The following is a 27,800-nucleotide window of genomic DNA, read 5'->3' as shown; positions in this document are numbered from 1 at the left end:
CCCCCATTCCACCATGTTTTCACTCCATCAGAAACAAATTCTATACAACCTTGAGATTCCGTTTGTTGTATACAGTCTTTTAGATTCTGGACTATGTAGCAAGATTCTCTGTTTTCGTTGGTATCCAGGAATAGATATTTGTTTTTGTTTTAAAAAATGGTTATTCTTCTCATAAAATTTGTGGTTAATGGGAACAGAACGAAAATGAATTTAGTTATCATGTTATATGCTATCATAAAAAAAATGATAAACTGGTCATTTATATACACCATCATGAAGTTTTCTCTTATAAATTATTCTCGTTCAATTAGGAACAATAAGATGCTTATCAATATGTGGAGTTTTCTTTTTACATTCCTGAACTCAAACAATGAGCTTACAAAAATGGCTTTGTGGAACAATCCCAGTAAATAATAATTCACTCATTTTTCCTAAATAAAACAAATTTGGGAATTAAACTCTGTATATCCTACATCCACAAGAGACAAGCCGTCAGGGGGTGCTGGGGGAGCAGTGGCACGTCTGCATGTGGCGTCCATCAGCTTTAGCAATGCGTCTTCTTCTGCACCTGCAGCTGCTTCTCTTATCGATGTCGCCACAAGCACCCGAACCATCTGTAGAACACCATTGATTATATTTCAAAACAATACCATTTTAGATGTCACCCCAAGTAGTCAAATTTTGAATGACTGAAACTAGTACCTTCCTTAAGAACCGGTTAGCTATCAATTCGACACACATAACCCTTGTTCCTTCTGTGCAATCCTACAAAAAATAACAATCCTGTTAGGTTCTTGCATTATATAGCATTAAAATGCAATAAAGAACACATGTCAATGGTAAGAAATATTAACCGAAGTTGGTAATTGGGCTTCTGTGGCTCGAGCATGGTAGAGAAAACACTCTGTTGGTGGACCTCTGGCATACATAGACAGATTTAGTTAAGAGAGCTTTTGAGGAACCTGAGCATCTACTAAATTAAATCAAAGCTTGGAACCTTAACTAAAAAACTGTTTTTTGTTTTTAAAAGCTAAAAACTGTTTTTTGTTTTTAAAAGCTAAAAACTGTTTTTTGAAAACAAGTGGGGGTGTTTGGCATTGTTTTCAGAAAATAATTTTTAAAAACAAAGTTACAAAAAACAGAAAATTTTGAGAACAAGAAAAAGTTGTTTTATGTTGTTCTCAAATTTTCTCACTTCTTATTTTTCATCATTTTTTCTTTTAAATTATTTTATCTCATTATTTATTACAAACTTTTAAAATATTTTTCTCTTTATAAATATATTTGTTAATTTTTTATTTAAGATATAAAAAAAATAAAACTAAAAAATTGTTTTTAGAAAATATTAACCAAACACCTCTTGTTTTTTGAAAGCTACAAAAACAGTTTTCTGTTCTCATTTCTGAGAACACAATTTTGAAAACAAAAAACAGAAAACAATAACAAACAGGCCCTGAGAAACCTGAGCATCTACTAAATTAAATCAAAGCTTGGGAAATCATATAGAAAAATGATATTTTTGTTTGTTCTTACTCATTTCTAGAAGCTTTTGTATCGCGTGCAAACATCTTGTACGATAGTAGCTTTCCTTCTAATTGTTGTAAAAGCTGGTTCACCCGGTTTACGCTAAATGTTTGTGGTTTCTTCCCGCTTTCTAACTCTTCTATATCATTGTTATCTGCCTCCCATCCATTTCTTTTGTCACTGCAATTTTCATTGCTTCCGTTATCTTCAAAAACCTCTCCATTCTCGTTACTTCGACTATCCTTCTCGTCACTTAAGGGGAAAATATATAGGTACCGCCTCCATTTGGCAGAGAAATTCGGATGGAAGGCACGTGATACCTGCAGTGAGTTAGATTAAGAAGAGTATGAATAGAAAGGCAAGCATCATAAGATCTAGAGAGCTGTGATTTGAGCAAAAATCGACATTAGTTACCACACTACCTCAGAAACAGATTTGACTTTGAGTTTTCCTGGTGCCATATCATTGATTGCATCTTCAATATCTTTACATTTATTATCCTTTCTCCAAGTATCTAGAGACATGAAAAAAAGATGAGGTGAGAACAAATATTTTTCCCAATCTGTATATATTTTTTTGTCAATATACACTTCTTATTGGTTCAGCTTTTGTTAAAAAAAGAATAGACTGCTTTATTTACCAAAAAAGAAAAAAAAAACGAAAACACAGAATTTGTTCCAAGAAAATGGATTGTACAAAGCAAAACTCCCAATAAATTTTAGGCTTTTGTATAAGAATTTAAAACGAAAATTCAATCAACACAAAATACGTTAGAAAAATACAAACAAAAATATGGTTACGATAATTTAACATACAAAAAGAACAAACTTGTTGAAGGGCTGTGACTCCTTTGTCAGTGCGTCCGGCAACAGTAACACAACCTTCTATTGGTAAAGATTTGTTTTTCAACAACTGCGCTTTACTCTCATCAATAAAATTTCCAAGAGATTTTTCTACCAAACTGTCAAAAGTAAAGAGATGCAAGTACAAATCAGACGCAGAAATCAACTAGTCCTATGTTTCAGAACTATAATAAGTTAGTAGGTTCAGTTAAATAACTGAGAAAATGCGCAAATTCAAAGTCACTTCTTAGAACTAGCATATACCAAAAAAAAATCACACAAGTGAAGAGATGCAAATACAAATCAGATGCTAAACTTAACTAGTCCTATGTTTCACAACTATACTAAGTTGATAGCTTAAGTTAAATAAGCGAACAGACCACATAAGTGGGGAAAAATGTGAAAATCCGAGAGTCCTAAGGACAAACTCATGAGGATGCTTGTTAAATGATCACTTCTTAGAATTAGCACCTACAAGAGCCTTGTTTCGCTAAGCTTTAGCACATCAAAAAGCACTTTCCCAAGAAGCCACCTTTTGTAGCTTCTCCAAAAATAGCTTATAAAAACAAAAAGCTCTTTTCATTGGGAAACCCAATCAAACCCTCCAAAGAGCTTTTAAAACTTAATACACATAAAAATGCTTTTAAAAGCTATGCCAACCACACCCAAGGAACTTGATCCAAAAGCCAATAATAAACAATAAAAACCGAAGCAACAATTCCTTTAGTACTATAAATGAAAACCTATGGTCTCAAAATCAACCAATGCTAGATCATCACAACTCCCATAGGATTATCTATGACTTAAACTAAAAGAGACGTGTATAATCATTCTTGACTTGTTCAAATAATAGATTTTAACAGGAACCAACCGCTTACCTTTGAACAGTGTTTAATCCTGGCTGCTTTTGCCACCCATCAAAGGAAGCACCATGATAAGCAACATCAACTTTGAATGTGACCCTTGCCCACCTACTAGACTTTTTGTCAAGCAAACCACGCTCTAATTCGGTTATATTTGAAAACTCAGGAATTTCAGCATCAATACCATCATCAACAACATGACACTTCTGCCAAATAAATAAAACAACACTACTAATAAGAAAAATCATTCATTCCATTATCAAAACTAGTGTAATAACTACACAAGTATGTAAATTCATAAAAACCCACCTGTGCCCCAAACAATACTGACAAAGACACGGTTCCATTGACAAGTTGGGAATAAAAATCAAGAACTTGGTTCCATGGTCGGTTGTACATGAACTCATGGCTTTCCCTGCCAAAGCCCACGTTTCAATTATGAAAAAGATCAAAAATTTAGGGCGTTTGCTTTAATGGGCCAGCTCTAAACGAAAAGAAAAAGAACAAAACCTAGCATTCCAGCGCAAAGATCTGCAGGGGTCAGTGTGGTTGTAATGAGCATATTCCTTCTTGGGTGGCTTGAGTTCCATCTGAAATTTTCGAATGAGTTGTTTGGGCGAGACCGTTTGATTGAGGTTGAGCTTCAGCTCGTGAGGATTTTGATGTTGGTGAGCTTGAGAGATGAGAACCGGTCTCTGTGAGAGTGGCCTCAAAGTCCACAACTTGTGTTTTGGGCTCTGAAACATCGTCATATAATACTTTGTTCTATCACAATTCATTCAACACTTCTACTTCCGAACGTGTTGTAGAAAACGACATGTCGTATACAAATGCAATAGAAAACGACATTTAAAATATCTGCAGTAAAAGTGTTCATGTCGTTTACCAATTTTTAATTTGCATTCAAGACTAGACTAAATATATTTGGTATTGGATAAAATATCTGAATATATATTTGGGTGATAAAATTTATAGAAGTGAATTGTTTGGCCAAAAAGGACTTTTTTTTAAATGTAACCTCTATTTTCATCTAAATTTTTTAACAAGTTGGTTTATATTTTAGTAGGATCAATTCAAATGTAGTGTTTTTTTGTTTTTTAAAAAATTCTAATGTAGTTGTTAAGTGGATTGGGTTTATGAAATAACTAGAAAACATAATCGCGCTTCGCGCAGTCTTTTGTAATTATTAAAAAATATACATATTTTAAAATACTTTTAGGCTACAACATGGATTTTTTTTCACCCTACTCGTACAACATGTTTTTTATATGGACACGTGAGGGCGTATTGAATACAATTTTTTTTTCTTCATAATTGTGTCCATTGTATATAAAATCTCTTGCAAGTTTTTGAAAAATTCTGAATAATTAAAGTACCGAAAACAAAGTTCAAAAAATTTGTTGTGCGTGTGCATTTATTTTTTATTATTATTATCATTATTATACGCTTTACGTGATTTTTTTTTTATAAAAAGTCTAAATTATGTATATGGAAAGTGTAAGACTTATTTTGGGCGATTACTCGTTTGAACCTTTTATTTTTTAAAATTAACTTTTAGAACTCGTGTTTTGTCAAAAGGTTAAATATAGGATTTGATAGATCGATTATTTGAACATTGTATTTTGGCCGATTACCCGTTTTGACCCTTTAATTTTATAAATTAACATTTGGACCATATATTTATTCAAAAGGTTAAAAATTCTTTATAAAAATTAAATTATATATAATTTATGATTTTTTGTAAGGGTTCACATCATTTTGAACATTGTATTTTAGTCGATTACTCGTTGGGGTCTTTATTTTTAAAAATTAACTTGTGGACCTCAAGTTTTGTCAAGATGTTAAAAATAGGAATAGATAGATTGGTTATCTGAACACTATACTTTGGCCGATTACTTGTTTTGACTCTTTATTTTTAAAAATGAACCTTTGGACTATGTATTTATTCAAAGTGTTAAAAATTATTTATAGAAAGTAAACTATATATACACACCATTTTGGACTTTGTATTTTAGCCGATTACCCGTTTGGACCCTTTATTTTTTTTAAATTAACTCGTAGACCTTGTGTTTTATCAAAATGTTGATTACTCGTTTGGATAATCTTTTATATACCGCTTCAAAGATGTTATTTTATTAGTATATTATGTAGTATATATTTGTAGTTTTTTTTTATTATTTTATTTTTTGTTAGTTCATTAGGTATTTAATTCAAAAAATATTTTATTTAAATATCTAAAAAAATAACATTTAATGTAGTTTTTGTTTTAAATAATTATTAATAAAAATAAATAAAAAATTAAATTAAAAGAGAAAATAAAAAAAAATAGTTTGGAGTAATTTTAGAATGACACATCATCTCATTATTAATAAAAATAAATAAAAAAAATTAGATTTAAGGAGAAAATAGAAAAAATAGTTTGGAGTAATTTTAGAGTGCCATATCATCTCCTTGAAGCTCTTCTTTATATATATATATATATATAGATATATGATTTACCAATGAAAAATTCACAAAAATACCTAAAATTTAAAAAAAAAAAAAGACTAAAAATATGGAATCTGGAATAAATTACAAAAATACAAAAGGGTATAATTGTAAATACAAAATTTATAAATTTATAACAATACAATTTTTTTTGTAAACAAGTTTTATAAATTTGTTACTAAAATTTACAAATTATCTAAATTGTATTTTTTTGTATGTTTAAAAATAAAAATTAATAAAATGAGTGAAAACAAGTTGGGTGAGTGGGCCTATGCAACCGGCCCAAGCCCATTGGCTGCCTAAGATTAAACCCTTAAAACGACACCGTTTAGTAGATCAAATCCCAAAACCCTAAACCCTCGTCTTTCTGGACTGATATTCATGTGTTTGCGAAATAAACTGACAGAAGCTTAGCTCAGGAAAGAAGAAGAAGAAGAATAGAGAAGTAAAATGGGAATCTTCGAGCCCTTTAGAGCTATTGGATACATTACCAGCGGTGTTCCTTTCTCCATTCAGCGATTGGGCACCGAAACCTTCGTCACCGTCAGTGTTGGCAAGGCTTTTCAGATTTACAATGTAATTTCAGTGTTTACTTTTTCGTTTTTGTTCTTAATTTATTTGTTTAGATTAGTTTTGGATTAATTCTTCTTCTTCTTCTTTATTTTCAGTGCGCAAAGCTCAGCTTGGTGCTTGTTGGTGAGTTCCTTTTCTCTTTTCTTTGTTTTGGTTAGGTTGGTAAAAGATTAGTTTTTTTTTAATCGGTATTTTGTTCAAAATCATATTTTGATGTAAACCCAGATTTCATTTTTCCATCTGTTGTTGAAGTCAGTAATTTTCAATTTGATTATGCTGCCAAAGTAAAATACAGTGTCTTAAGTAACTCAATTACTACTACATGTATGCACCAATGTTTGTATTCTGCTGAAAACTATCCATTCAGGATTTAATAAATAAGAGATGTAGAGCAAAGGTTTTTTTAACTTTTTTTTTGTAAAATCTTTGAGACTTTGTTGATATGCAACATATTCATTTAAATTAATTTCTGTGAAGGTCCACAATTGCCAAAGAAGATCAGAGCTCTTGCCTCCCATCGAGAACTCACATTTGCTGCTCATGGGAATGAGATTGCTGTTTTTAATCGTGCTCATCAGGTTTTTCATTCCTCAATCTCTTTATTTATCTTACAGAAGCCAAAAAATTCAATTTTCTTCTAGTTGTTTTGCTATGGCTCTATGTTTTACTGAATGTAAACTATATATGGTTAGTTACTTCTCCAAGTGTCATACTTTGTTTCTTGAAAATCAATGTTTTGTTTTATTTATTTAACAGGTATCAACTTGGAGTAGGCATCCAGCAAAGATCAATTCTTTGCTATTGTTTGGAGAGCACATTCTAAGTGTTGATATTGAAGGTAATCTCTTTATATGGGCATTCAAGGAAATTGACCAGAATCCTGCACCAGTTGGACATATTATCCTAGATGACAATTTTACTCCTAACTGTATGATGCATCCTGATACTTACTTAAACAAGGTAACTTTCTGTTCATATAGAGGTTTTGGTGCAATTTAGCGAGTGTGGGAATCATTTTTCGAAGTGTAATTCATTGTGTATCTCTTTCATGAAAAAATAACTCATAATACAATCCTCTAAACAGGTTATTATTGGGAGTCAAGAAGGTTCTCTACAGCTTTGGAACATCAGTACAAAAAAAAGACTATACGAGTTTAAGGGATGGAATTCTTCTATCACAAGTTGTGTTTCATCTCCAGCATTAGATGTGGTTGCTATTGGTTGTGCTGATGGAACTGTACATGTGCACAACATACGTTATGATGAAGAATTAGTTACGTTTACACATTCAACCCGAGGTGCTGTGACCACGTTATCTTTTAGCACAGGTAATCAAAATTGCCCTTGTGGGTTTCATTACTAACTGCAGTCTATTAAGGCACAATAAATTACTACAAAGAAGCAAGTTTCATGCTTGAAATTTTATGTGTTTTAGGTGGAGAAGTTCATGTGATAATGACATTTCTCATTGATCTTATAATTACTCAATTATGTAGTGCTGATTAAATAAAGTGGTTACTGATTTTTGCTGGGATTCATTTTTGATATTCAGATGGACAGCCTCTTCTAGCATCTGGTGGTTCGTCTGGTGTCATAAGCATATGGAATCTTGAGAAAAGAAGGCTACAATCAGTTATAAGAGATGCTCATGATAGTTCCATCCTTTCACTCCACTTCTTGGCCAATGAGCCCGTATTAATGAGTTCATCATCTGACAATTCCATTAAAGTACGACTTATCAATGATTCAGTGTCCTTAGTTAATTTCTTTGACAGACCCATTTATGGAACTTCTATTGCACTTTATAAACTCCAAGTTATAAGTATTAATAAGATATCGATTGGATTAAATAGACAGATAAATCTGTTCATTTTTCTGATCTTGGATGCTAAAATTTTACTTTAACTTGATGAGTTGAATTATTCTTATGGCAATGCAATTGATTTGCTGATCACTCAGAATTTTTTCTGCAGATGTGGATTTTTGACACAAGTGATGGAGATCCTCGTCTTCTACGTTTTCGAAGCGGCCATAGTGCTCCGCCAAAATGCATAAAGTAATACCATTTTTCTTTTCATTTGGTTTTTTATATTGTTTAGCTTGTGTTTGTTTGTTTTTACATTTCTCTCATTTCTTGGGTGCCTTTCATCTTGATCTACTAGTTTGTTACTCATATTTCAAAAGGAAGGTTCATATTTGTTGTATTTTGTATTGCTTAATATGGTAGTCTTGTTTTGCATTTTATCTGCTTGTGTCAAATTTGATATTCTTTCCAACAGTCTTCAACCTTAAGTTCCACACTTTTCCATTGTCACTTGTAGTACTTTTTCACCCTTTTTTCTCCCAATTCATTGTATGAGCTTTTGTTAGAGTCCAGTTGCATTCCACTTGGCATCCTTTTGTAGGTATATAAATGTTCTCTTCATCTATTATAGGTTCTATTCCAATGGAAGACACATTTTATCAGCTGGACAGGATCGCGCCTTTCGCCTTTTCTCTGTGATCCAGGTTTGTCATCACGCATGACATGTCAACAAACTTTTTTTTTCCTTTTTTTTTAAGGTTTACTTTTTGATTTTTTATTATTTGATAAGAAACAGAAACTACTATTACTTGAAAGTGTTACAGTTTTAGAAACAAAATGTCTCCTGTGAAAATTACACGAGTGTACATTACTTCTTAATCAAACATGAAATTAGGACAGTCTTAAACCCTCTTAGATCAAATAACAGTAATGCCACAACTTTATCTTAAATTAAAAAATAACATGTTATATTTAATTTTTAGCTGTGCTTTCCTGGTAAATGTATCTTACCAAAATATATAGTAGTGTTTTTGTTTTCTGCAATATCTTCTGTTGACTTTCTGTGTATTTTGGCTATGGCTAAAAGATCAGTCTCAATCTTTCCTTAGCTTATTAACTAAATTATGTTTTTTATTTATGGGCAATTCTTATTTATTCTGGAATTACATGATACAATTAGGATCAACAAAGTAGAGAGCTCTCCCAACGCCATGTGTCGAAACGAGCCAAGAAACTGAAGATGAAGGTATGAATGTGGCAACAGCTGCATATGTTCATGGGCTTTGTTTTTTACAAAAGATTACTCATCAATTTCTTTGACGAATAATAGGCATTTCTATGTTTTATTTGCTTACTTTCAGGTAGAAGAGATAAAATTGAAGCCTGTTATTGGGTTTGACTGTGGTAAGCTTCTTATTGAATTACTTTGTTTAATACTTTATTAATGCCTTTTATGAACTAAAAACGGGGAAAAAAATCTTCCATTTTCTGTCTATGAATTTTAATTGTTTTTTCCCCGGTTATTATGAAAACCATGTAGCTGAAATTAGAGAGCGAGATTGGTGTAATGTGGTTACGTGTCACATGGATACTGCACAGGCGTATGTGTGGAGACTTCAAAACTTTGTTCTCGGCGAGCATATTCTTAAACCCAGTGCCGAAAATCCAACACCTGTTAAGGTTATAATTTTGATCTATTTCAACTTCTATTTGTCAGTTTTTGAAACTTAATGTATGCATCGTAGTACACAAACTTCTTTTCTTTGAGGCTTGGCAATGGATGAGAAACTTTTCTTTTGAAAAGAATCAGACATGGACATTTGAACATGAAATAATTTTTTCCTTCTTTTAGATTCTATTTAGTTCCTATTCTGTTTCTTATATACGAGTACACAGTCAAACCACCTTGGTTTAAACATTTTGGCGATCATTACCTTATGGTGAAGTTTATTTGCTGTAATTAGAATTTGGAAAGCATGTAAACTTCTAGAATGCGTCAATTTATTGATTATTTTCAATAATCTATGAGCATTTGTCTTGCAACAGGCCTGCGCCATTAGTGCATGTGGAAATTTTGCCATACTAGGCACTGCAGGTGGTTGGATTGAGCGATTTAATCTTCAGTCAGGAATCAGCCGTGGCAGTTACCGAGATACTTCAGCGAGAAGAAGCTGTGCCCACGATGGAGAAGTGGTTGGAATTGCTTGTGATTCAACAAATACTCTAATGATAAGTGCTGGATATCAAGGAGACATAAAGGTTCGAATATCCTTCTTGGAATTTGTATTTGTTCGTCTTTGTGTCTTCAATTATTCGCCTGTTTGGAAATATGATCATCGACTTCATCATTACTTTTACTATTGGATGATGCTTCATATGATGACTTTGCAGGCGACATTGAGCTCAAAGTTTCATTTTTCTAATAATGCTTGCATATGCAGGTTTGGGATTTCAAACGGTATGAGCTAAAATCCCGATGGGAAGTTGGTTGTTCTGTTGTTAAAATTGTTTTCAATCGTCTGAATGGTAAGTTGTGTTTCTTATGGTTTACTGACTGATACTATTTCATTTTATGCTGATAGTTAATTGATATTACTTTTGGGACATTGTTATTCACTCAAACTAATTTTCAGGTCTTTTGGCTACTGTGTCCGATGATCTAGTCATTCGATTGTTTGATGTTGTGGCATTGAGAATGGTTCGTAAGTTTGAAGGTCATACGGATCGTATCACTGACATGTGCTTTAGTGAGGATGGGAAATGGCTCATATCATCAAGTATGGATGGAACTCTTCGAATTTGGGACGTTGTCTTGGCTAGACAAATAGATGCAATACATGTTGATGTGGCTATTACAGCATTGGCTCTATCACCAAATATGGATATTTTTGCAACAACCCATGTTGATCAAAATGGGGTTTATCTGTGGTAAGCTTTTGGACTGTGTGTCTCAACTCAAGTGTGTCTATTAAAGAAATTTGAAAGGAAAGCAATATAACAAACAATTATAGTGTTAATTGTGTTCTTTCAAGTTTTTCTTTTTCCTGGTTTTTTGTGTGTTGATATAGCATAGTGTTTAGTACTTTTAAAACTAAGGGTTTATACTTTTTTAGACCCTGTGTTTTGCCTCATTACCTATTTGGATCCTGTGTTTTGACAAATTATTTTTTAGACTCTGTGTTTTGTAAAATTGTTCAAACAGTCTCATAAATCTGATTTTGATGAACAAAAAATTGAATATAACAACACAGTTTTTAAGTAAAATGACCGTATTTTTGTTCTGAGTTAGTTTGATGAATTATTTGTGATTTTAGTTCAAAAATTTTTGATTAAAATCGAGTTTAGGAATCTATTTGAACTATTTTAGAAAACACAGGGTCTAAAAAGACAAACTCTTAAAACTATGATTCAATTTCAAATATTTTATTTTTTGAGAATTCTTTTCAGGGTAAATCAATCAATGTTCTCTGGTGCTTCCAATGTTGATTCCTATGCCAGTGGGAAGGAAGTTGTGAGAGTTAAGTTACCATCTGTGTCTTCAGCAAAGGATTCTGCAGATGATGATTCCGAAAAGCCAACTGTGAATGCCCTACAATCTAAAGATACCGCCACTCCTTTTCATAGTCTCGATCAGCAAATCCCAGACCTTGTTACTCTTTCTCTTTTGCCTAGAAGTCAGTGGCAGAGTTTGATTAATTTAGACATTATAAAGGTAATCACTCACATCACTTAACATTGTCAAATATTTCTAATTTAAATTGATTGATTTTTTATGTCTTTCTTCTCCAACTTCTTCCAGGTGAGAAACAAACCAATCGAACCACCAAAGAAACCGGAAAAGGCTCCATTCTTTATGCCTTCCATTCCATCTCTTTCTGGAGAAATATTGTTTAAACCTAGCGAGTTAGCAAATGAGGAGACGAAGAACGACCAAGCGGAAAAACGCAGTATAAAATCCGACATGCCCTTATCCAAATTCTTGCAAGTTCTACACTCTGCTGCCGAAACGAAAGATTGTAAGCACACTTGTAACATTTCATCTTCATTTTTCAAAACAAGTTGGTAATGTGTTTACATAGTTTTTTTAAAAAAAAAAATTCCCCTACTTCTGCAGTTTCAACATTCACTGACCATATTAAAAGCTTATCTCCCTCAACCTTGGATATGGAACTTCGAATGCTTGAGATCATAGACGAAGTTGATGATGATGATGATGATGATGAGAAAAGACCCGAATTGTTATCGATCGAAATGCTTTTGGATTATTTTATAGAGGAGATCTCATGCAGGAACAATTTTGAGTTTGTACAAGCTGTGATGAGATTGTTTCTGAAGGTAAATGTAAAAGTGTGTATATATGTTTTGTAACAACTGAGGATTGAGAATTGAGATGTTAATGTTGGTATTGGTATTGGTTTTTGACAGATCCATGGGGAGACAATAAGGTGCAAGTCAGGATTGCAGGAGAAGGCAAAGAAGCTTTTGGAGATACAAAGCAGAGTATGGGAAGGAGTTGATAAATTGTTCCAGAGCAGTAGATGTGTTCTAACTTTTCTAACAAACTCACATATCATCATCTAAAATCTAATCCACTACTCAATATCCCATTTTTGCCAACCCCCTTTTACATTATTGTAACATACTTTCATTATATGTATTACAAATTTTGAGAAATTTTTACTTATCCAAAAATATTGCATAATAGAATTGGTAAATAAAACTCACCCACTTAATCAAAACATTGGATTAGAATGTTAAATAAAAACAAAAGAAAAATGAAAGTTGTCAAATTGGCTTCAAATTGAGTTCAAAACAGCAACTTAGCAAGTACTAGTTGAGCAAGAAAACTTGAGTTTTGCACACTTTTGATGATAGATAATACTACAATTTGAGGGGGGAAATTTGTGGGGGTATACACGTCATCCGAAACTGGTCATAAAATCCAACATACATTAGAAAGGTCACAAACCGAGGTCAAGAGTAAAGTGCAGCGAAAGTCAAATCTGCTCTTGATACCATATTACAATTTGAGAGGAGAAAGACCACTAGAACTAGGATTGGGTTTCTATCTTAAAACAAATTGGTGTTACGTGGAGTAACAATTTCTTTTATAAAAATATTGTTGTTCTCGTATATTTTCCATGTAGGACTTTTTTCATGTTCATCAGATTTTTTCATGTTCTCGTATAATTGTTGTTGCTGTTTTTTTTTTACAAATAATTGCTGTTATTATTTAATTAAATATATTTTGAACAAGTTCTTGTGATTTTGATTGTTAGTTTTGTTATTTATTGTGACTGTTAGGTAACTTGGTAGGTATCATGTTGACTCTCTAAAATCTTTTTTTTATTATTATTTATTTTGTAAATGATTTTGGCATGTAACTCGAATATCATATTTTATCAAGTAGTAGATGAAATATTCCCCCACCAAATTATTAAAATAATTAGAAGAATAAGAAAAACAATACACTAACAAATTTCAGCAAAAATCTACATATATAAAGCATTATAAAATACCCAAAAATAAAAATAAAAATGCTTTCACAAAACATAAAAAGAGTGAATGTAGTAGTAAAGCACTAAATAGTCTAAACTACATTTCTTTGCCATTAGGAATCATAAATTATAAATTTAGCACAGTAGCCTTTCCAATATCTTTTTATTTTAAATTTTATGTAATTTCAATTTTGAAACACTAAAATTTACAAGCTTTTTTAGCGTACAAATTACACGCAGTGACCAATTTTAGAGATGTCATTTAATTTTTAACCATTTTTTAAAAAAATTAATTTTATACCCAATATTTATTTGAATCTACCAATTATACCATTCAGTCATACTTTAGTTATATTAGTATAAGCAAGGGTACTATGGGAAATGTCATTATAATAATGAGTAAAATTTAACTTAATTTATTTAATGGCTAATTTTAGTTAACTAATCCTAAAAATTGATTTATCAAGTAACCCCTTTATTAGCTGACCAGTTGAGTTATTTCTCAGTAACTAACTATAGTTAAAGGACTTAATGCAAGTGTAGTAACTTGTGAAAGGTTAAAATACATAACATTTAAATTTCTAATTATTTTCAACTGGCATAACTCTTTTAAGAAATACAATTTAAAAAGACATGTATGAATGAGACTACAAAAAACTTAAATATTTTCTAGAGTAAATTACTTTTTATATGACTTTTTTTTCCAAAAAAATTATTCTATGGCTTTTTTTTTAAGAATTTTCAATTTTTTACATTTAGTTTCTCATATTTTGTATAAAAATTAGTATATATATTTCTCATATTTAGTTAGTGAACAATTGTATATCTCATACTTTTTTTTTTATTTAATAAATTTTTACATACAAATTAAAAAATATATATAATCTTCATATTTTTTAACAATAATACAATAATAGCACAAAATCCATATTCATGAAAAATTCCCTTTTTTTCTATCTCTATTTTCTCTGCCAAAAAACACAAAATCTATAAGAAGAACAACTGTTCCCAATTTACAATCAAAGCCCAAACACACTTCAATGGGCCTCCAAGCCCATATTACACATCTTCTCCGGCGACGGAGCCTCCCAAATCGCGGCCCGTTTCTTCATCTCCTCAAAATCGTCGACGCACTTCTTCAAACTCAAACTCCGAACTCTTTTCCTTTCTTCGGCGAGTTTCTTCCCGGCGACTCGGTCAAATATCTTCTCCCAACCCTTTTCCCACTCCTCGTGAGCGTCACAAAGCTCGAGAGTCCCATTCGCCCAATCGGTCCAGCTCCACCCCTTGTAAAGTCTCGGCATCACTTCCGCCACGCAAGCACCTCGGCACGCCGCCGTGCACGGCCGGCACTTGGCTCCGCTAAGCGGACCGGGACTCGACAGTGCGGTCACCGGCACGCCGAACCCGCTGGGAGGGAAGTGGTACTTCCGGTCCGAGACGACGCAGAACGGGAGGCGTTTGGAGACGTAGGGAACTCGTTGGGTGGTGAGTTGGGCTTTGAAGGAGGTCTCCGAGTTGAGTTGGCGTAACCCGGCCGAGTCGAGTTTTGGTATGAGGGAGAGACGGGAGAGAGCGACGGTTGAGGTGCTGAGGTCTCCGAGGCCGAAGCGGTCGTTGAGGCCGCCGTAGCTTGAGCCGGGTGGGACCAAGTAACGACCCGGTTCGAAGTTTATCGGGTGGAGCGGGGCGGTCCAGTATCCATCGACTCGGGTTCGGATTATCCAGTCGTACGTGAAGTTTTGTCGTTTTTGGTAGTTTTGGATAAGAGTTAGACACCCTTCTACCAGGTGGAAATACTGTAAAAGACCCTGCTTTTTTCGAAATTTTTAAATTAGAAAATGACAAATTTCAATTCTTTATATTTGAACAACTTAAATTTAACCAAAAATCAATTGCATTAGTTAGATTTAGAGGTAAAAAAAAATAACTGAAAATTACATAAAATATTCATTTTTATTATAAAATTATGTTTTTACTATCAAACATTTTTTTTTATTTTATAATTTTAAGAAATTTTTTACATTTTTATGAATTTTTTCTCACGTTTTTTAATTTTTTTTTTTTGTTTAATTAATCCAATAAGTTATTTTTTTTTTAAATTATATTTTTGCAATTATGAAATTTTAAAAAACTTAATTACGTATTTTAAAAAAAATAAGAATAATCAAAAAGTAATAAAAACAAAAAAAAAAAGTGTATTTAAGAAAAAATCTCAAAAACTAATCCCACAATTAAATCAAGTTTAACATCATCAAAAAAAATATTAATTTTTAAACAAATAAGATAATAATATTAATTTTGTCTTCTTAATTTCTAGTTCTATTTTAAACTTGGATCTCAGATCGAATAATTCATAGTTTTTCTTCTTTTTTTTAGATGAAATAAATTTACAAACACTAAATATGGCAAACCCTTGTGCAGTTTATGAGCCAACTGTTTTATGGGCATGGATATTATATTTTACTATAATACCAAAACAAAGACTTTTGACTTTTCTAATATTAAATTAACAGTCTTTATAAACCCATAAATGAACTACCACTTTCTTTTCTTTTTTTCAAAGAAAAAGACTAAATTGCCACACATGTTAATCGGGAATAATCATTCATTTAATTTTTGTATAAAAAAATATTAATTTAATTTTCTCACACACAAAAATTAAAAAAAAAAAATTATCGAGTTGGCTAACGAGAGAAAAGCATCATGGACAGTTCAAAAAGTTGGTAAAGGTCGCTTTTAGTCTATCCCAAAATAATTTGGTGTGAAAGGTCCGAAAATTTCAACTAAAAACCACAAATATTATTTGGGTATTTTTGCAAAATAGCTTATTTTGATTCTAATCTAATTTTAATAAATTTTTACAAAATAATTAATTAGAAAGACTTCAAAAAATTTAAACAAATAATTAAAAAATTTAGACAATTAATCAAATTTTAAACAAATATCATTTTTTTTTAAAAAAAACTAATTTATAAAATTACTTAAAAAATTCATTTTCACTAATTTTTTATATTATTTTGGCAAATCAGCAAGGGTAATCTGGGTATTTTATTACATTTATTATGCTTAGTGAGAAGAAGAAAAAAAAATCTTAATTTCTTTTTAAAAAAAACAATACAATCATTGATAATTAAATAAATAAATCGAAGAGGAGAGACGAAATTTTATTGACTATAATTAAACGACTCGTCTTAAAACGGCAATTCAATGCAAACGAAACGACAGTCAAATAGTCAACTAAGACAGAGATAGAGATAGTTAACGTAAATTCAAGTGCTTAATTGTTTGTCTTAATGTCTAATCCAGTTTAGAAACAAAATTAATTAATTAAATTAATTACCTGGATTCCATTAGGCGAGTTCTGAGCGGTGAGAACTCGAGCTTGAATCTCCGTCTCCGGTATGGGTTTGGGCTCGAAGATTCGAACCGAGGCGAGCTTCGGCGCGGTCTTGAGGAGCGAGAATTTGAAGGCGTTCTGATCCAACGGACTGTGAAGAAAAAGATCAGAATTCGGATACTCTTCCAGAATCTTCTCTACGATAGATGGTCCGGTGAGCTCGAACCTTCTAGCGCCGCCGACTAAACAAACCGCCACTCTCGATCTAAGCAACTCCTCTTTCTTCGTCCTCCACCGCCGAGTCTCCTCCGTCTCGTTTCGCGGCGGTGAGTAGATTGAGAAAGGAGTGGCGGAGGCGGAGACATTATTATTCGCGGGTTGGCCGAGTAGGAAGGATCGAAATGGAGCGAAAGATGAGAATGGGTTAGTTTGTGGTGAAATCAAGGGGAGGAAGGTGAAGATGATAATGGCGAGAGGTGGGATTAGTATGAAAAAGTAACGACAATCGAGATTGGAAAGCCTTTTGATGAAATTCATGGTCGAATTCTGATGAACAGGAGGTTTGTTCTTCTAGCTTCTTCAGCATCTTCTTCTTCTTCTTCTTCTCCTACTTTTCTCGACCCAGTTCTTCGATTTGGATTCCCCTTGGATCTTGAATTCAGGTTTTTCTGCCATTAAAATAATTTAATTTAACAAAAGCAGAGTTGGGATTATTATTATTAATATTAATATTTTAATAATTTAATAATAATAATAATAAAAATGAAAAATGAATTTTTTTTATTTTCTTTATTAAGACATATGTAGCTAAAAGTGTGGGCGTGAATATAGTTTGTATGATTATATATTAAGCTATCTTAGTTTGTGGGGGATCAGGTAATATGTGCTTTTCTTGAGGGTATTTTTGCAAAGAAAATATAGATAGTACTTCGAGAATAAAAGGCTATGGGAATAAAAGATTGAATGTATTATTGAATGAAACACTTCCATCACATACATTTTCGTACGAACAAGCTCACTATAATCATACCATTCACCGGCCAAAACAACATCGGAGCTCGCTCGGAAATGCCTAAACTGCCACCGTGCCGACGAGTCCCTCCACGGCAATTCAGAGCCGGGGTCACGAGCATCTATGTGGGGTGCATGGTGGCGAAAAGCGGTCAGAAATAACTGTGATGGGTGGTCGATTTCACTGGGTTTGTGGGAAAGAGAGCATAGGATGTATCGAGTCGAGAAAAAAAGAGCATATATCCATTTGGTACTTTGTGTTTTAAAATATAAATATACAATTTTGTTATCCTCATTTTCCAATAATACTCGTTCTATGCTTGAAATCACAAAATCAATATAAAATGGTACGCAAATTAAAACAACAAATTTTTAAGTGACCAAAAGCGTAGGTGACTTTAGTTCTACCAAACCCTGTAAGAGCATCCTTTTAACTTTAAACTCCTTCATATTTGTGCTTTACATTATTGATTATCTATGTATTGCATATAACTTCACTAAGTTGAATGAATAGTTATGTTTTAAATGTTAGAATTTCTAATACACTCAAATAACATGAACAAATAATAATCCCCAACACATAATCCAAAATCATGTCATTATAAATGCATATATAAGAAATCTTAAATCATAATTTTATAGATTTGCTAAATTAAAGAAGAAGATTAACACAAGAGCGGAAGCACTAACCTGATGCCATTGTTGGAGATTGCACAGAGGATTTAGATCTTCCTATATAATATGTATCTCTATGAGAGATGAGTCTCTCCTTTCTTTTCTGTTAATGGGATTACAGACAGAATGGAATAATACATATATATAGGGGACCACAACCCTAATTTATAATTAGTGATTTCCAATTTTGCCCATTATAAAATTAAAAATTCACTTTCCTGTTTCTACATATTAAATACATGACACTTTAATACCCTATGATATTTATAACATAATTGGTCACTTAATTTTATATCACACTTTATAATAGCATTATACATTATACATATGTGCCCATAAAATAGGATTTTAATCCAACAATCTCCCACTTGGGCAACATATGTTTCTTTATAAATGTACAACCTTATGAGCTCAAAATTTGTTATCATATAAAGGTATTATTTAACAATCTTGTCCATCAACCATATCCATATAGGATCAAAGCGGTCTTTGTCATATTAATCATGACTAAACCCATCAATGGTCACATATACAAATACAGTCAAATGACATAGATCAATCATGGATGCGTAGCATGAAGATTACATGCAATGTGAGCCAAACATGTCTATTTCCAACTAGTCCTCCTTAAACTTTAGTGAGGTAAGAATAACAAAAACAGAGTGAATGAATTGAAAAACTTCATTTCTGATCAGAAAATAACCAAGTACATAAATGTATGAAATAAACATAAAGAAAATAAAATACAAACTCCCACTAAATCATGATATCCTCAAACAATACCACACCCATATGAGCAATGTGCTCATGAAAGACCTTGGGTGGTAATCCCTTTGTGAGCGGATCCGCTATCAGGGAGTGTGTCCCAATGTGCTCTATGGATATTTGCCCACTCTGCACTCTTTCTTTCACAACTAGGAACTTTATGTCAATATGTTTTGACTTGGATGAGCTCATGTTGTTGTTGGAATATAATACTGCTGAATTATTGTCACAAAATAACTTGAGTGGTCTTTCTACATTCTCCAAAATGTGCAGCCTAGTGACAAAGTTTCGTAGCCATATTCCATGATTCGATGCCTCATAGCATGCTACAAATTCTGCTGCCATAGTGGAAGAAGCTACAAGTGTCTGTTTGGCACTTTTCCAAGAAATAGCTCCTCCAGCTAACATGTAAATATAGCCTGATGTAGACTTTCTGCTATCTTGGCACCCACCGAAATCAAAATCAGAATACCCTGCGACCTCCAAACGATATGATTTCTTATATGTGAGCATGTAACCTTTTGTTCTCTGAAGATACCTCATAACCCTCTTGGCTGCTATCCAATGGTCCACACCAAGGTTGCTTAAATATCTGCCTAACATTCCAAAAATGTACACAATATCCGGACGCGTACAAACTTAAGCATACATCAGATTCCCAACAGCTGATGCATAAGGAATCTTTTGCATATCCTGAATTTCAAGGCTACTTTTAGGGCACTAACTAAGACTGAATTTGTCTCCTTTAGCAACAGGGGTATCACCTGGTCTACAATCTTGCATGCCAAATCTTTTGAGTACTTTATCGATATAGCTCTTTTGTGATAATCCAAGAATACCTCGAGAACGATCTCGATGTATCTGAATTCCTAATACAAAAGAGGCGTCCCCAAGATCTTTCATCTCAAAATGCTTAGATAGAAATCTCTTGGTTTCGTGCAATAAGCCTATATCATTAGTGGCAAGCAATATGTCATCGACATATAGAACCAGGAATATATACTTACTCCCACTGAACTTGTGATATACACAATCATCAACAACATTCATCTCAAAACCGAATGAGATAATTACTTGGTGAAATTTGTGATACCATTGACGAGAAACTTGCTTGAGTCCATAGATGGATTTTGTCAATTTGCAAACCATATTCTTTGGGTCTCCTGACACAAAGTTTTTTGGTTGAACCATATAAATTGTCTCGTCAATTTCTCCATTGAGAAACACGGTTTTAACATCCATCTGATGTAACTCAAGATCAAGGTGAGAAACAAGTGCCATTATTGTTCTAAAAGAGTCTTTTGATGAAACTGGAGAGAAAGTCTCTGTATAATCAATGCCTTTGTTGACCGCGTTTTTGGCCAACAACGTGAAAACGTCAAAAACGATGAAACCTTCAAGAGAAATAAAACGACACAGACGGTTTTGAAAAGAAAGTAAATAACACACGTAATTTTTATAGTGGTTCAGCCCCAATATGTTGGTAATAGCCTAATCCACTCAGAGTTGTGATTATAGATCTGTACTCAAGATCAGATGAACCTGAGTCAACTGAGTTTCTTCAGTACAGATTAAAAGAATACAAGAACTCTCTCCACTACAAGCACTTTCTCTCTCTAGAAAATAAGAGTTCAAATCAAAAGCCCCCCAAATTCCCAAAGTCTCAGAAAAGAAGAATCCATTTTATGATGTCATAAGCCTTGTATTTATAGGCTTAGGATCGTACAGATGATATCCCCCCATAATCAGGATATTTTATTATTCTCATTATATTTAAATTACAACAATATTCAAAATGTAACAGTACACCAAATCTGTGGGATAAATGAGAGATTCTCGCGCAAGCTGTTGAAGCCGTTTCTGGGAATCTTGACGTAGACCTCCTCTATCTGGTCGACCCATATCTCATTCAAGCTGGTCAAGCACACCTTTACTGGGCAGTCGTGCACTTGGCTGGGCAGACACGCACTTGGCTGAGCAGATAGGTCATGACTGGTCGGACATGGTCATGACTGGTCGGACATGGTCTTGCCTGGGCAGACAAGGTCATGCCTGGGTAGACAAACACGTGACTGGTCGGACAAGGTCATGCCTAGTCGGTCATGACATTTCTTAAGCCAGTCAAAAGTCTTCAATGGCCTACTGGGCTACTCCTAAGCCAGATCACTTTATCACAACTCTGAGGAGCCAATATATTTATTGACTATTAATGTGTCTTTTACTGACCATGTACTGCCACTTGTCACCTTTATTGCCACATCATCGATCTCCAATTTTTGGGGATAACAGCCTTCTTTCTGAGTATAGCCTTTAGCTACAAGACGCGCTTTATACCTCTCCACATTACCATTTGCATCCTTCTTGGTTTTAAATATCCATTTACAACCAATTGGTTTTGCACCGTCTGGTAATGGGACAAGTTCCCAAACTTTATTGTCTTGCATAGACTTATACTCTTCTTTCATGGCATCAATCCACTTTTGAGAGTTAGAACTTTTAATGGCCTGATGAAAATTGATTGGATCATCTTCCATCATTCCATTGTCATCCTCATGTTCTTGAAGAAATACAACATAATCATTTGAAATGGAATTTCTTCTTTCTCTTGTGGACCTTCATAATGGCTTTGGTTCTTGAGGTTGTTGAGTTTGTTCTTCTGGAACAATTACCTCATCTTGATTTGGGGGTTGTTCAACATTGTCTTGTTGAGGTTCTGGATTCATTTCTTGAACAATGATAGGTGTAGAAGCCTGAACATTGTCAAAAATGATAGTAGAAACTGAGTTTGAACTAAATTCCTCCTCAAAAGCAATGTCTCTAACCTTATTTTTCCCCCCAAACTCAACATCCTCAAAAAATGTTGCAGTTCCCGTCTCAAAAATATTTTTAATTGTGGGATCATAAAACTTATAGCCCCTAGATCGCTCAGAATAACCAATAAAGTAGTTGTTCAATGTTTTGGAGTCCAATTTTTGTTCATGTGGCTTATAAGGCCTTGCCTTAGCTGGACATCCCCAAATGTGAAAGTGTTTTAGACTAGGCTTTCGACCTGTCCAAAGCTCATAAGGTGTTTTTGCAACTGCTTTAGTTGGTACTCTATTCAGAATGTAAGTTGCTGTCTTTAATGCTTCTCCCCAGAGGGACTAGGGTAAGGTAGAATCATCAATCATACTTCTTACCATATCCTTAGGAGTCCTATTACGTCTTTCAGCAACGCCATTCATGCTAGGTGATCCTGGCATGGTGTACTGTGGGACAATACCGCATTCCTCTAGGAATTTAGCAAACGGTCCTGGATGTTGTTCGCCGGAGCCATCATATCAACCGTAGTACTCACCACCACGATCAGATCTGACATTTTTAATCCTTTTGTTGAGTTGATTCTCAACTTCAGCTTTATAAGCTTTGAACACATCCACAGACTGGGACTTTTCATGAATGAGATATAGGTACCCATAACGTGAGTAATCGTCTATGAATGATATGAAATATTGTTGACCATTCCATGATGATGTAGGGAATGGCCCACAAATATTTGTATGAATCAATTCTAAGACATCTTAAGATCTGTTGGCACCTAATCTCTTAGTTTTGGTCTGTTTTCCCTTGATATAATCGACACAAACATCAAAGTTTGTGAAGTCAAGAGATTTTAAAATGCCATCAGACACAAGGCGCTCAACTCTACTTTTTGAGATATGACCTAAGCGCTTATGCCATAATGACGCTGAATTTTCCTTATTTAATTTGCACTTAGTACCACGTGATTCCACATGCAAGGTTTCATTATAGGATGCAATTGTTTCTAGCAAATAAAGGTTTTCATGAGCATTCAAGTAACCAGTTCCAACAACATTTGAATTTAAAGACAAATTAAACTGATTGTTTCCAAAAGAACAAGAATATCCAAATTTGTCCAACAAAGAAACAGAAATTAAATTCCGTCTAAAAGACAGTACAACAAAAGTTTCTTTCAAATCCAAATAAAAACCAGTTCCTAACAACAACCTAAAATGCCCAATTGCTTCTACTTCCACCGATTTTCCATCGCCCACGAAGATGTGTCTTTCACCATCACTTGGCTTTCGGTAGCTCAGGCAACCCTTCATAGAAACACTTATGTGAGTAGTAGAACCAGAATCTATCCACCAAGTGTTCCTAGGTACTGAAGCTAAATTAACCTCAGAACAGACCAAAGTAAGAATCATACCATTCTTTGCACGCCATGCGTGATACTTGGCACAATCTTTCTTCACATGTCCAGGCTTGTTGCAAAAGTAACAACCTTCTGAATCCTTCTGTTGTTTCTTTTGGGTTGGACCCTTAGTAGCTTCATTCTCAGATTTCCTTTTCTTGCCCTTATCCTTAGAGGCAGTGGCCAAGTGAGCACTTTCAGTTTTGTCTTTTTTTAACCTTTCTTCCTCTTGCACACAGTGAGAAATGAGTTCATTGAGAGTCCATTTCTCCTTTTAACAGTTATAACTAATTTTAAATTGGTTAAAGTGTGCAGGAAGCGTTAACAAAACCATAAGCACAAGCACATCATCAGAAAACTCGATCTTAAGTGTCTTAAGCCTTGAGACAATATGATGCATTTCCATAATGTACTCCCTTACATTTCCTTGACCCTTATACTTCATGGTCATCAAAGAACCTAGAAGTGTTGTCATTTCAACCTTATCATTTTTAGCAAAACGTTCCTCAATTTGTTCAAGGAAATTCTTGGCCTTAGTAATCCCTTCGGATTCTGTGCCCCAAAAAGGCTTCTGGAATGCTATGTTTCATAATCATTAAACTCATGCGATTTGAACGATCCCACCTCTCAAAATTCGTTTTCTCATCACCGGTGCTTTCCTTAGTGAAAGGTGCAGGTTGTTCATCCCTTAATGCATGGTCTAAATCCATACATCCCAAAACTATAAGTAAGTTCATTTCCAATCCTTGAAATTGGTCCCATTAAGCATAGGAATAGAATTAATATTAGCAGATATTGAGGCAGCAGAAGATGAACTAGCTGAATATAGAAAAAAAAAAAAAAAAAAGCTCACATCAATGTGCATAATCAAACAATAAATTCAAAATTTGGTTAATATCATCTCAAGATACCAATCACAACATTAATATTAAGTCTTTGGACAATAATATTAACTGTAAGCGATACTCTTATTGTAGCAATCAAACATTGACAATAAATTATGTCAAACAATAAGTCAATCTTTGGACTAACATTGTAATGAGCCACTACTCTAGACTTTTGGACCATTAACGAAACTATACATAAAATTTACATTTTTGCGAAAATACCATACTTTATTGGAAACTTGTAGAAATAGAGTTACTTTCATAAATAAGTAGGATATGGGATCCCATTGTCTTAAAAACAAAAACATAATTTAAAATAAAAAGACATTACATAAATAGTGCGGAAAATACATGTAAAAAGACATAAAACAAAACTACATCCTCGAATCGAATAACGCTCGGCTCCTTGACTCCATTCACCATCGATACACAATCCCAAGCATCCACGAACCTGATCGCCTCTAAAGCTATTTTCCTGCACATAAAACAAAAAGGAATGAGCCTAATGCCCAGCAAGGAAAATCTAACACATAGTCATAAACATAAATTTCATAATAAACATAAAGACATATCATAACACTTATTACATACACTTATTATAATGGCCATTATTACTTGGGGTCCCATAGACTAAACAAGGCATATGCCCATGGGATTAGTGGGGTCCTACTAGCTAAGTAGGTCATATGCCCATAACCCATTTGGGGTCTTGTTAGTCATATGGGTCATATGCCCAAGCCTACAAACATACATATTCATAACATATTTATAACATATTTCATAACATAACACATAAGATAACATAAGCATAAAACATATAGATTCTATCCTATTTTCCTAACCAAAGTTACCGGGATAAGAGGACAGCATTGGGACTTTTTGGAACACTCCTAAAACCATATATAACAGGGTGAGTCTAATGAAGAAAAAGAGATGAAATGAAAGGAATGGAAAGACTAAACCATTGAAAGTCATACTTACCAAAACTTATGTGCTCAAGAACTTATATTCCCTAACCAAAATAAGAATGAGGTTAGAAGACTAAGAGAAAGGGAAACATAACATAAAACCAATGAACTAGAGTGTGTTGAATACCTTGAGGACTTGTAGATCAATCTAACCCTCGAACCGAAATACTATGAAATCTTACTTCCCAAAGTGTTTGATAAGCTTATGATGATTAAGCTTATGATTTCCCCACCCAAGTGTTTAACTCTCACACTCTCCTAGCACTTGCAGCTTCTGAACTTAGAGTAAAAGGTGAATAATGGCTGGGTACTAGGTCCTATTTATAGAGTTTGGGAATGAAGGAATCTTAATTTTACTTGAATAAAAATAATAGCTTTTTAGGTGAAAATAATTTGAATAATCGTTCAGCAGAGGCTGAAGACTCGTTCAAAAGATGCTGGACTTATGAAGAAGTTGAATGGCTGAAAGGAAAAAGAATTCAAAAACATTTGAATTATGCTGAAGGAGGCGATATATCGCCCCCTGTAGGCGATATATCGCCTGGGCCAGTATGCCCGAGGCGACCGTGCATTGTTTCGTGTTTTCCGTATATACGTGTTGTAATATATCGCCTCCTATAGCTGCGATATATCGGCACACGATGAATATTTAAACACGAAATTACACATTTTTAGCTAAGTTTGAATGGAGTAAACAGCCTTGACTAAGCCCTCAACGTATTCAAAGCTGCTGGCTGACCCTATTGCATTCAAATTTTACTCCTTATTAAATTAAATCCTCAAAATACTTAATCCTTAATCACCCATTCATAACATGTGCTTAAAATCCTATTGGTCCTCATCTAAACCTTATAGTATAACAAATATTATCCTTAATATCAGTCATATAATCAAACCTTAGGTTATACTTAATATTCTTAAACTATAGGTTAAACTTAGAAAATCTATAAGTACTACTATGAGTGTCCAAATCATTCCCGGTCTGAACCAAAAATCCACAGTTACAAAGATAACACTATACATACTATAATACTACTATCTAACTAGCTAAGTAAAGTTCTTGGACTCTACAGTTTGCAAGCTCAAAAAGTCTATCTATGGGCTTAAACAAGCATCGAGGCAGTGGTATCTCAAGTTCGATATGATTGTCACTGCAAATGGCTTCAAGGAGAATGTAGTAGATCAATGTATATACATGAAGGTCAGTGGGAGCAGCTTTATTTTTCTAGTATTGTATGTTGATGACATCCTGCTTGCATCTAATAATTCTGATCTGTTGTCTGAGACGAAACAACTTTTGTTTAGCCATTTTGATATGAAGGATCTTGGTAAGGCTTCCTATGTGCTTGGGATTCAGATTCTTCGGGATAGGGCTAATGGTATTCTTCGTTTGTCTCAGAAGACTTACATTGATCGGATCTTGAAAAGATTCAATATGCATGCATGTTTTCCTGGGAAGGCACCGATAGTGAAGGGTGATAAGTTCTCAAAGGCCCAATGTCCACAAAATGATAAAGAGAGAGATGAAATGAAGATTATTCCTTATGCGTCACTTGTAGGTAGCTTGATGTATGCTCAAGTATGCACACGCCCAGACATTGCTTTTGTTGTTGGTGTGTTGGGTAGATACTTTAGTGATCCTGGACTTAGTCACTGGAAAGCAGCTAAGAAGGTCATGAGGTATCTTCAGGGTACCAAGGTGTAGGAAAAACTAATTGCAGGATCTTTATTTATTTTCATGCAATTTACATATTATCAAACAAACATGCAAATTCCTAGAACATGCTCCTATGAAATTGATACAAATACAAAGTAAAGTAAAAACTTACATTACGCAGCGGAACTGGAACAACTCCATCCTTCAATCTCTCTAACCCTTGATTCCATTCTGTAGCAGAGTATTATCAAGAGATTGAACAAGATCAGCAACACAGTCTTCCTCACCAAGCCTTTGATTAATCTAGAACTAGTGTGGGCTGGCTCTCAACACATGAGATAGAGATCTAGAAAAGAAGAAGAGATTGTGGCTAAGAAAGGATTAGAGTGTCTAGGTTTTCACTTACCCAAATCAACTGAGACTGACTTGCTTCTAAAAACCCTAGATATCATATTCCTTATATAGGCAACTTAATGGGATTTATTTAAATTTAAATTAATTAAAAATAATAAACAAAACTAAAAGCCTTGGGCTGCCATAAATGAACTTGGGCCCAATCTCTTTATTTTGAATTTAAATCCCAACTGGGCCTAAATTCAAAACTTTTTATTTATTTAATTTTTAATTAATTAATTAAATCCTTATTCAAATTAACTAATTATAATTTGAAACTTGATTTAATATTATTTATTTATATTGATACCAATTTAT

At 33.6% G+C, this 27,800-nt stretch overlaps 3 protein-coding genes across 3 annotated transcripts; 1 reads left to right on the top strand and 2 right to left on the bottom strand.

Moving 5' to 3' along the window:
* Positions 1-237: 237 nt before the first annotated feature.
* On the bottom strand, positions 238-3,971 carry LOC133829583 (uncharacterized). Its single transcript, XM_062259301.1, has 9 exons — positions 3,740-3,971; positions 3,539-3,644; positions 3,245-3,435; positions 2,340-2,485; positions 1,947-2,038; positions 1,534-1,844; positions 855-918; positions 703-765; positions 238-614 (listed from the first exon to the last, which is right to left on the bottom strand). The coding sequence occupies exons 1-9, from the start codon at positions 3,817-3,819 to the stop codon at positions 432-434; spliced, it is 1,236 nt and encodes a 411-aa protein (XP_062115285.1). The 5' UTR covers positions 3,820-3,971; the 3' UTR covers positions 238-431.
* A 2,124-nt stretch (positions 3,972-6,095) lies between these two features.
* LOC133829582 (U3 small nucleolar RNA-associated protein 21 homolog) lies at positions 6,096-12,785 on the top strand. Its single transcript, XM_062259300.1, has 18 exons — positions 6,096-6,292; positions 6,385-6,412; positions 6,767-6,867; positions 7,046-7,249; positions 7,374-7,617; positions 7,842-8,017; positions 8,263-8,345; positions 8,725-8,797; positions 9,274-9,339; positions 9,455-9,497; positions 9,634-9,773; positions 10,140-10,352; positions 10,535-10,619; positions 10,727-11,021; positions 11,541-11,805; positions 11,893-12,109; positions 12,208-12,428; positions 12,519-12,785. Exons 1-18 carry the CDS (start codon positions 6,167-6,169, stop codon positions 12,672-12,674), a joined length of 2,736 nt encoding a protein of 911 aa, XP_062115284.1. The 5' UTR covers positions 6,096-6,166; the 3' UTR covers positions 12,675-12,785.
* A 1,673-nt stretch (positions 12,786-14,458) lies between these two features.
* On the bottom strand, positions 14,459-17,745 carry LOC133829581 (uncharacterized). The gene is made up of 2 exons (XM_062259299.1): positions 16,935-17,745; positions 14,459-15,402 (listed from the first exon to the last, which is right to left on the bottom strand). The coding sequence occupies exons 1-2, from the start codon at positions 17,466-17,468 to the stop codon at positions 14,629-14,631; spliced, it is 1,308 nt and encodes a 435-aa protein (XP_062115283.1). The 5' UTR covers positions 17,469-17,745; the 3' UTR covers positions 14,459-14,628.
* Positions 17,746-27,800: the final 10,055 nt, after the last annotated feature.

This window comes from Humulus lupulus, chromosome 4 (genome assembly GCF_963169125.1).
Source record: "Humulus lupulus chromosome 4, drHumLupu1.1, whole genome shotgun sequence".
In the NCBI taxonomy this organism is placed as follows: domain Eukaryota; kingdom Viridiplantae; phylum Streptophyta; class Magnoliopsida; order Rosales; family Cannabaceae; genus Humulus; species Humulus lupulus.
Note: the sequence above shows the minus strand (reverse complement) of the source record. Positions and strands in the feature narration are given on the sequence as shown.

Coding starts and splice junctions, on each gene's coding strand:
- LOC133829581 (XM_062259299.1), bottom strand. CDS start 17,468: ATGAATTTCATCAAAAGGCTTTCCAATCTCGATTGTCGTTACTTTTTC. Junction 15,403..16,934: donor ACTCGCCTAATGGAATCCAG/GTAATTAATTTA, acceptor CGAAAAAAGCAG/GGTCTTTTACAGTATTTCCA.
- LOC133829583 (XM_062259301.1), bottom strand. CDS start 3,819: ATGGAACTCAAGCCACCCAAGAAGGAATATGCTCATTACAACCACACT. Junction 3,645..3,739: donor TCTTTGCGCTGGAATGCTAG/GTTTTGTTCTTT, acceptor GGGCTTTGGCAG/GGAAAGCCATGAGTTCATGT. Junction 2,039..2,339: donor TCAACAAGTTTGTTCTTTTT/GTATGTTAAATT, acceptor TCATGTCTCTAG/ATACTTGGAGAAAGGATAAT.
- LOC133829582 (XM_062259300.1), top strand. CDS start 6,167: ATGGGAATCTTCGAGCCCTTTAGAGCTATTGGATACATTACCAGCGGT. Junction 7,618..7,841: donor CACGTTATCTTTTAGCACAG/GTAATCAAAATT, acceptor TTTGATATTCAG/ATGGACAGCCTCTTCTAGCA. Junction 8,346..8,724: donor GCTCCGCCAAAATGCATAAA/GTAATACCATTT, acceptor CATCTATTATAG/GTTCTATTCCAATGGAAGAC.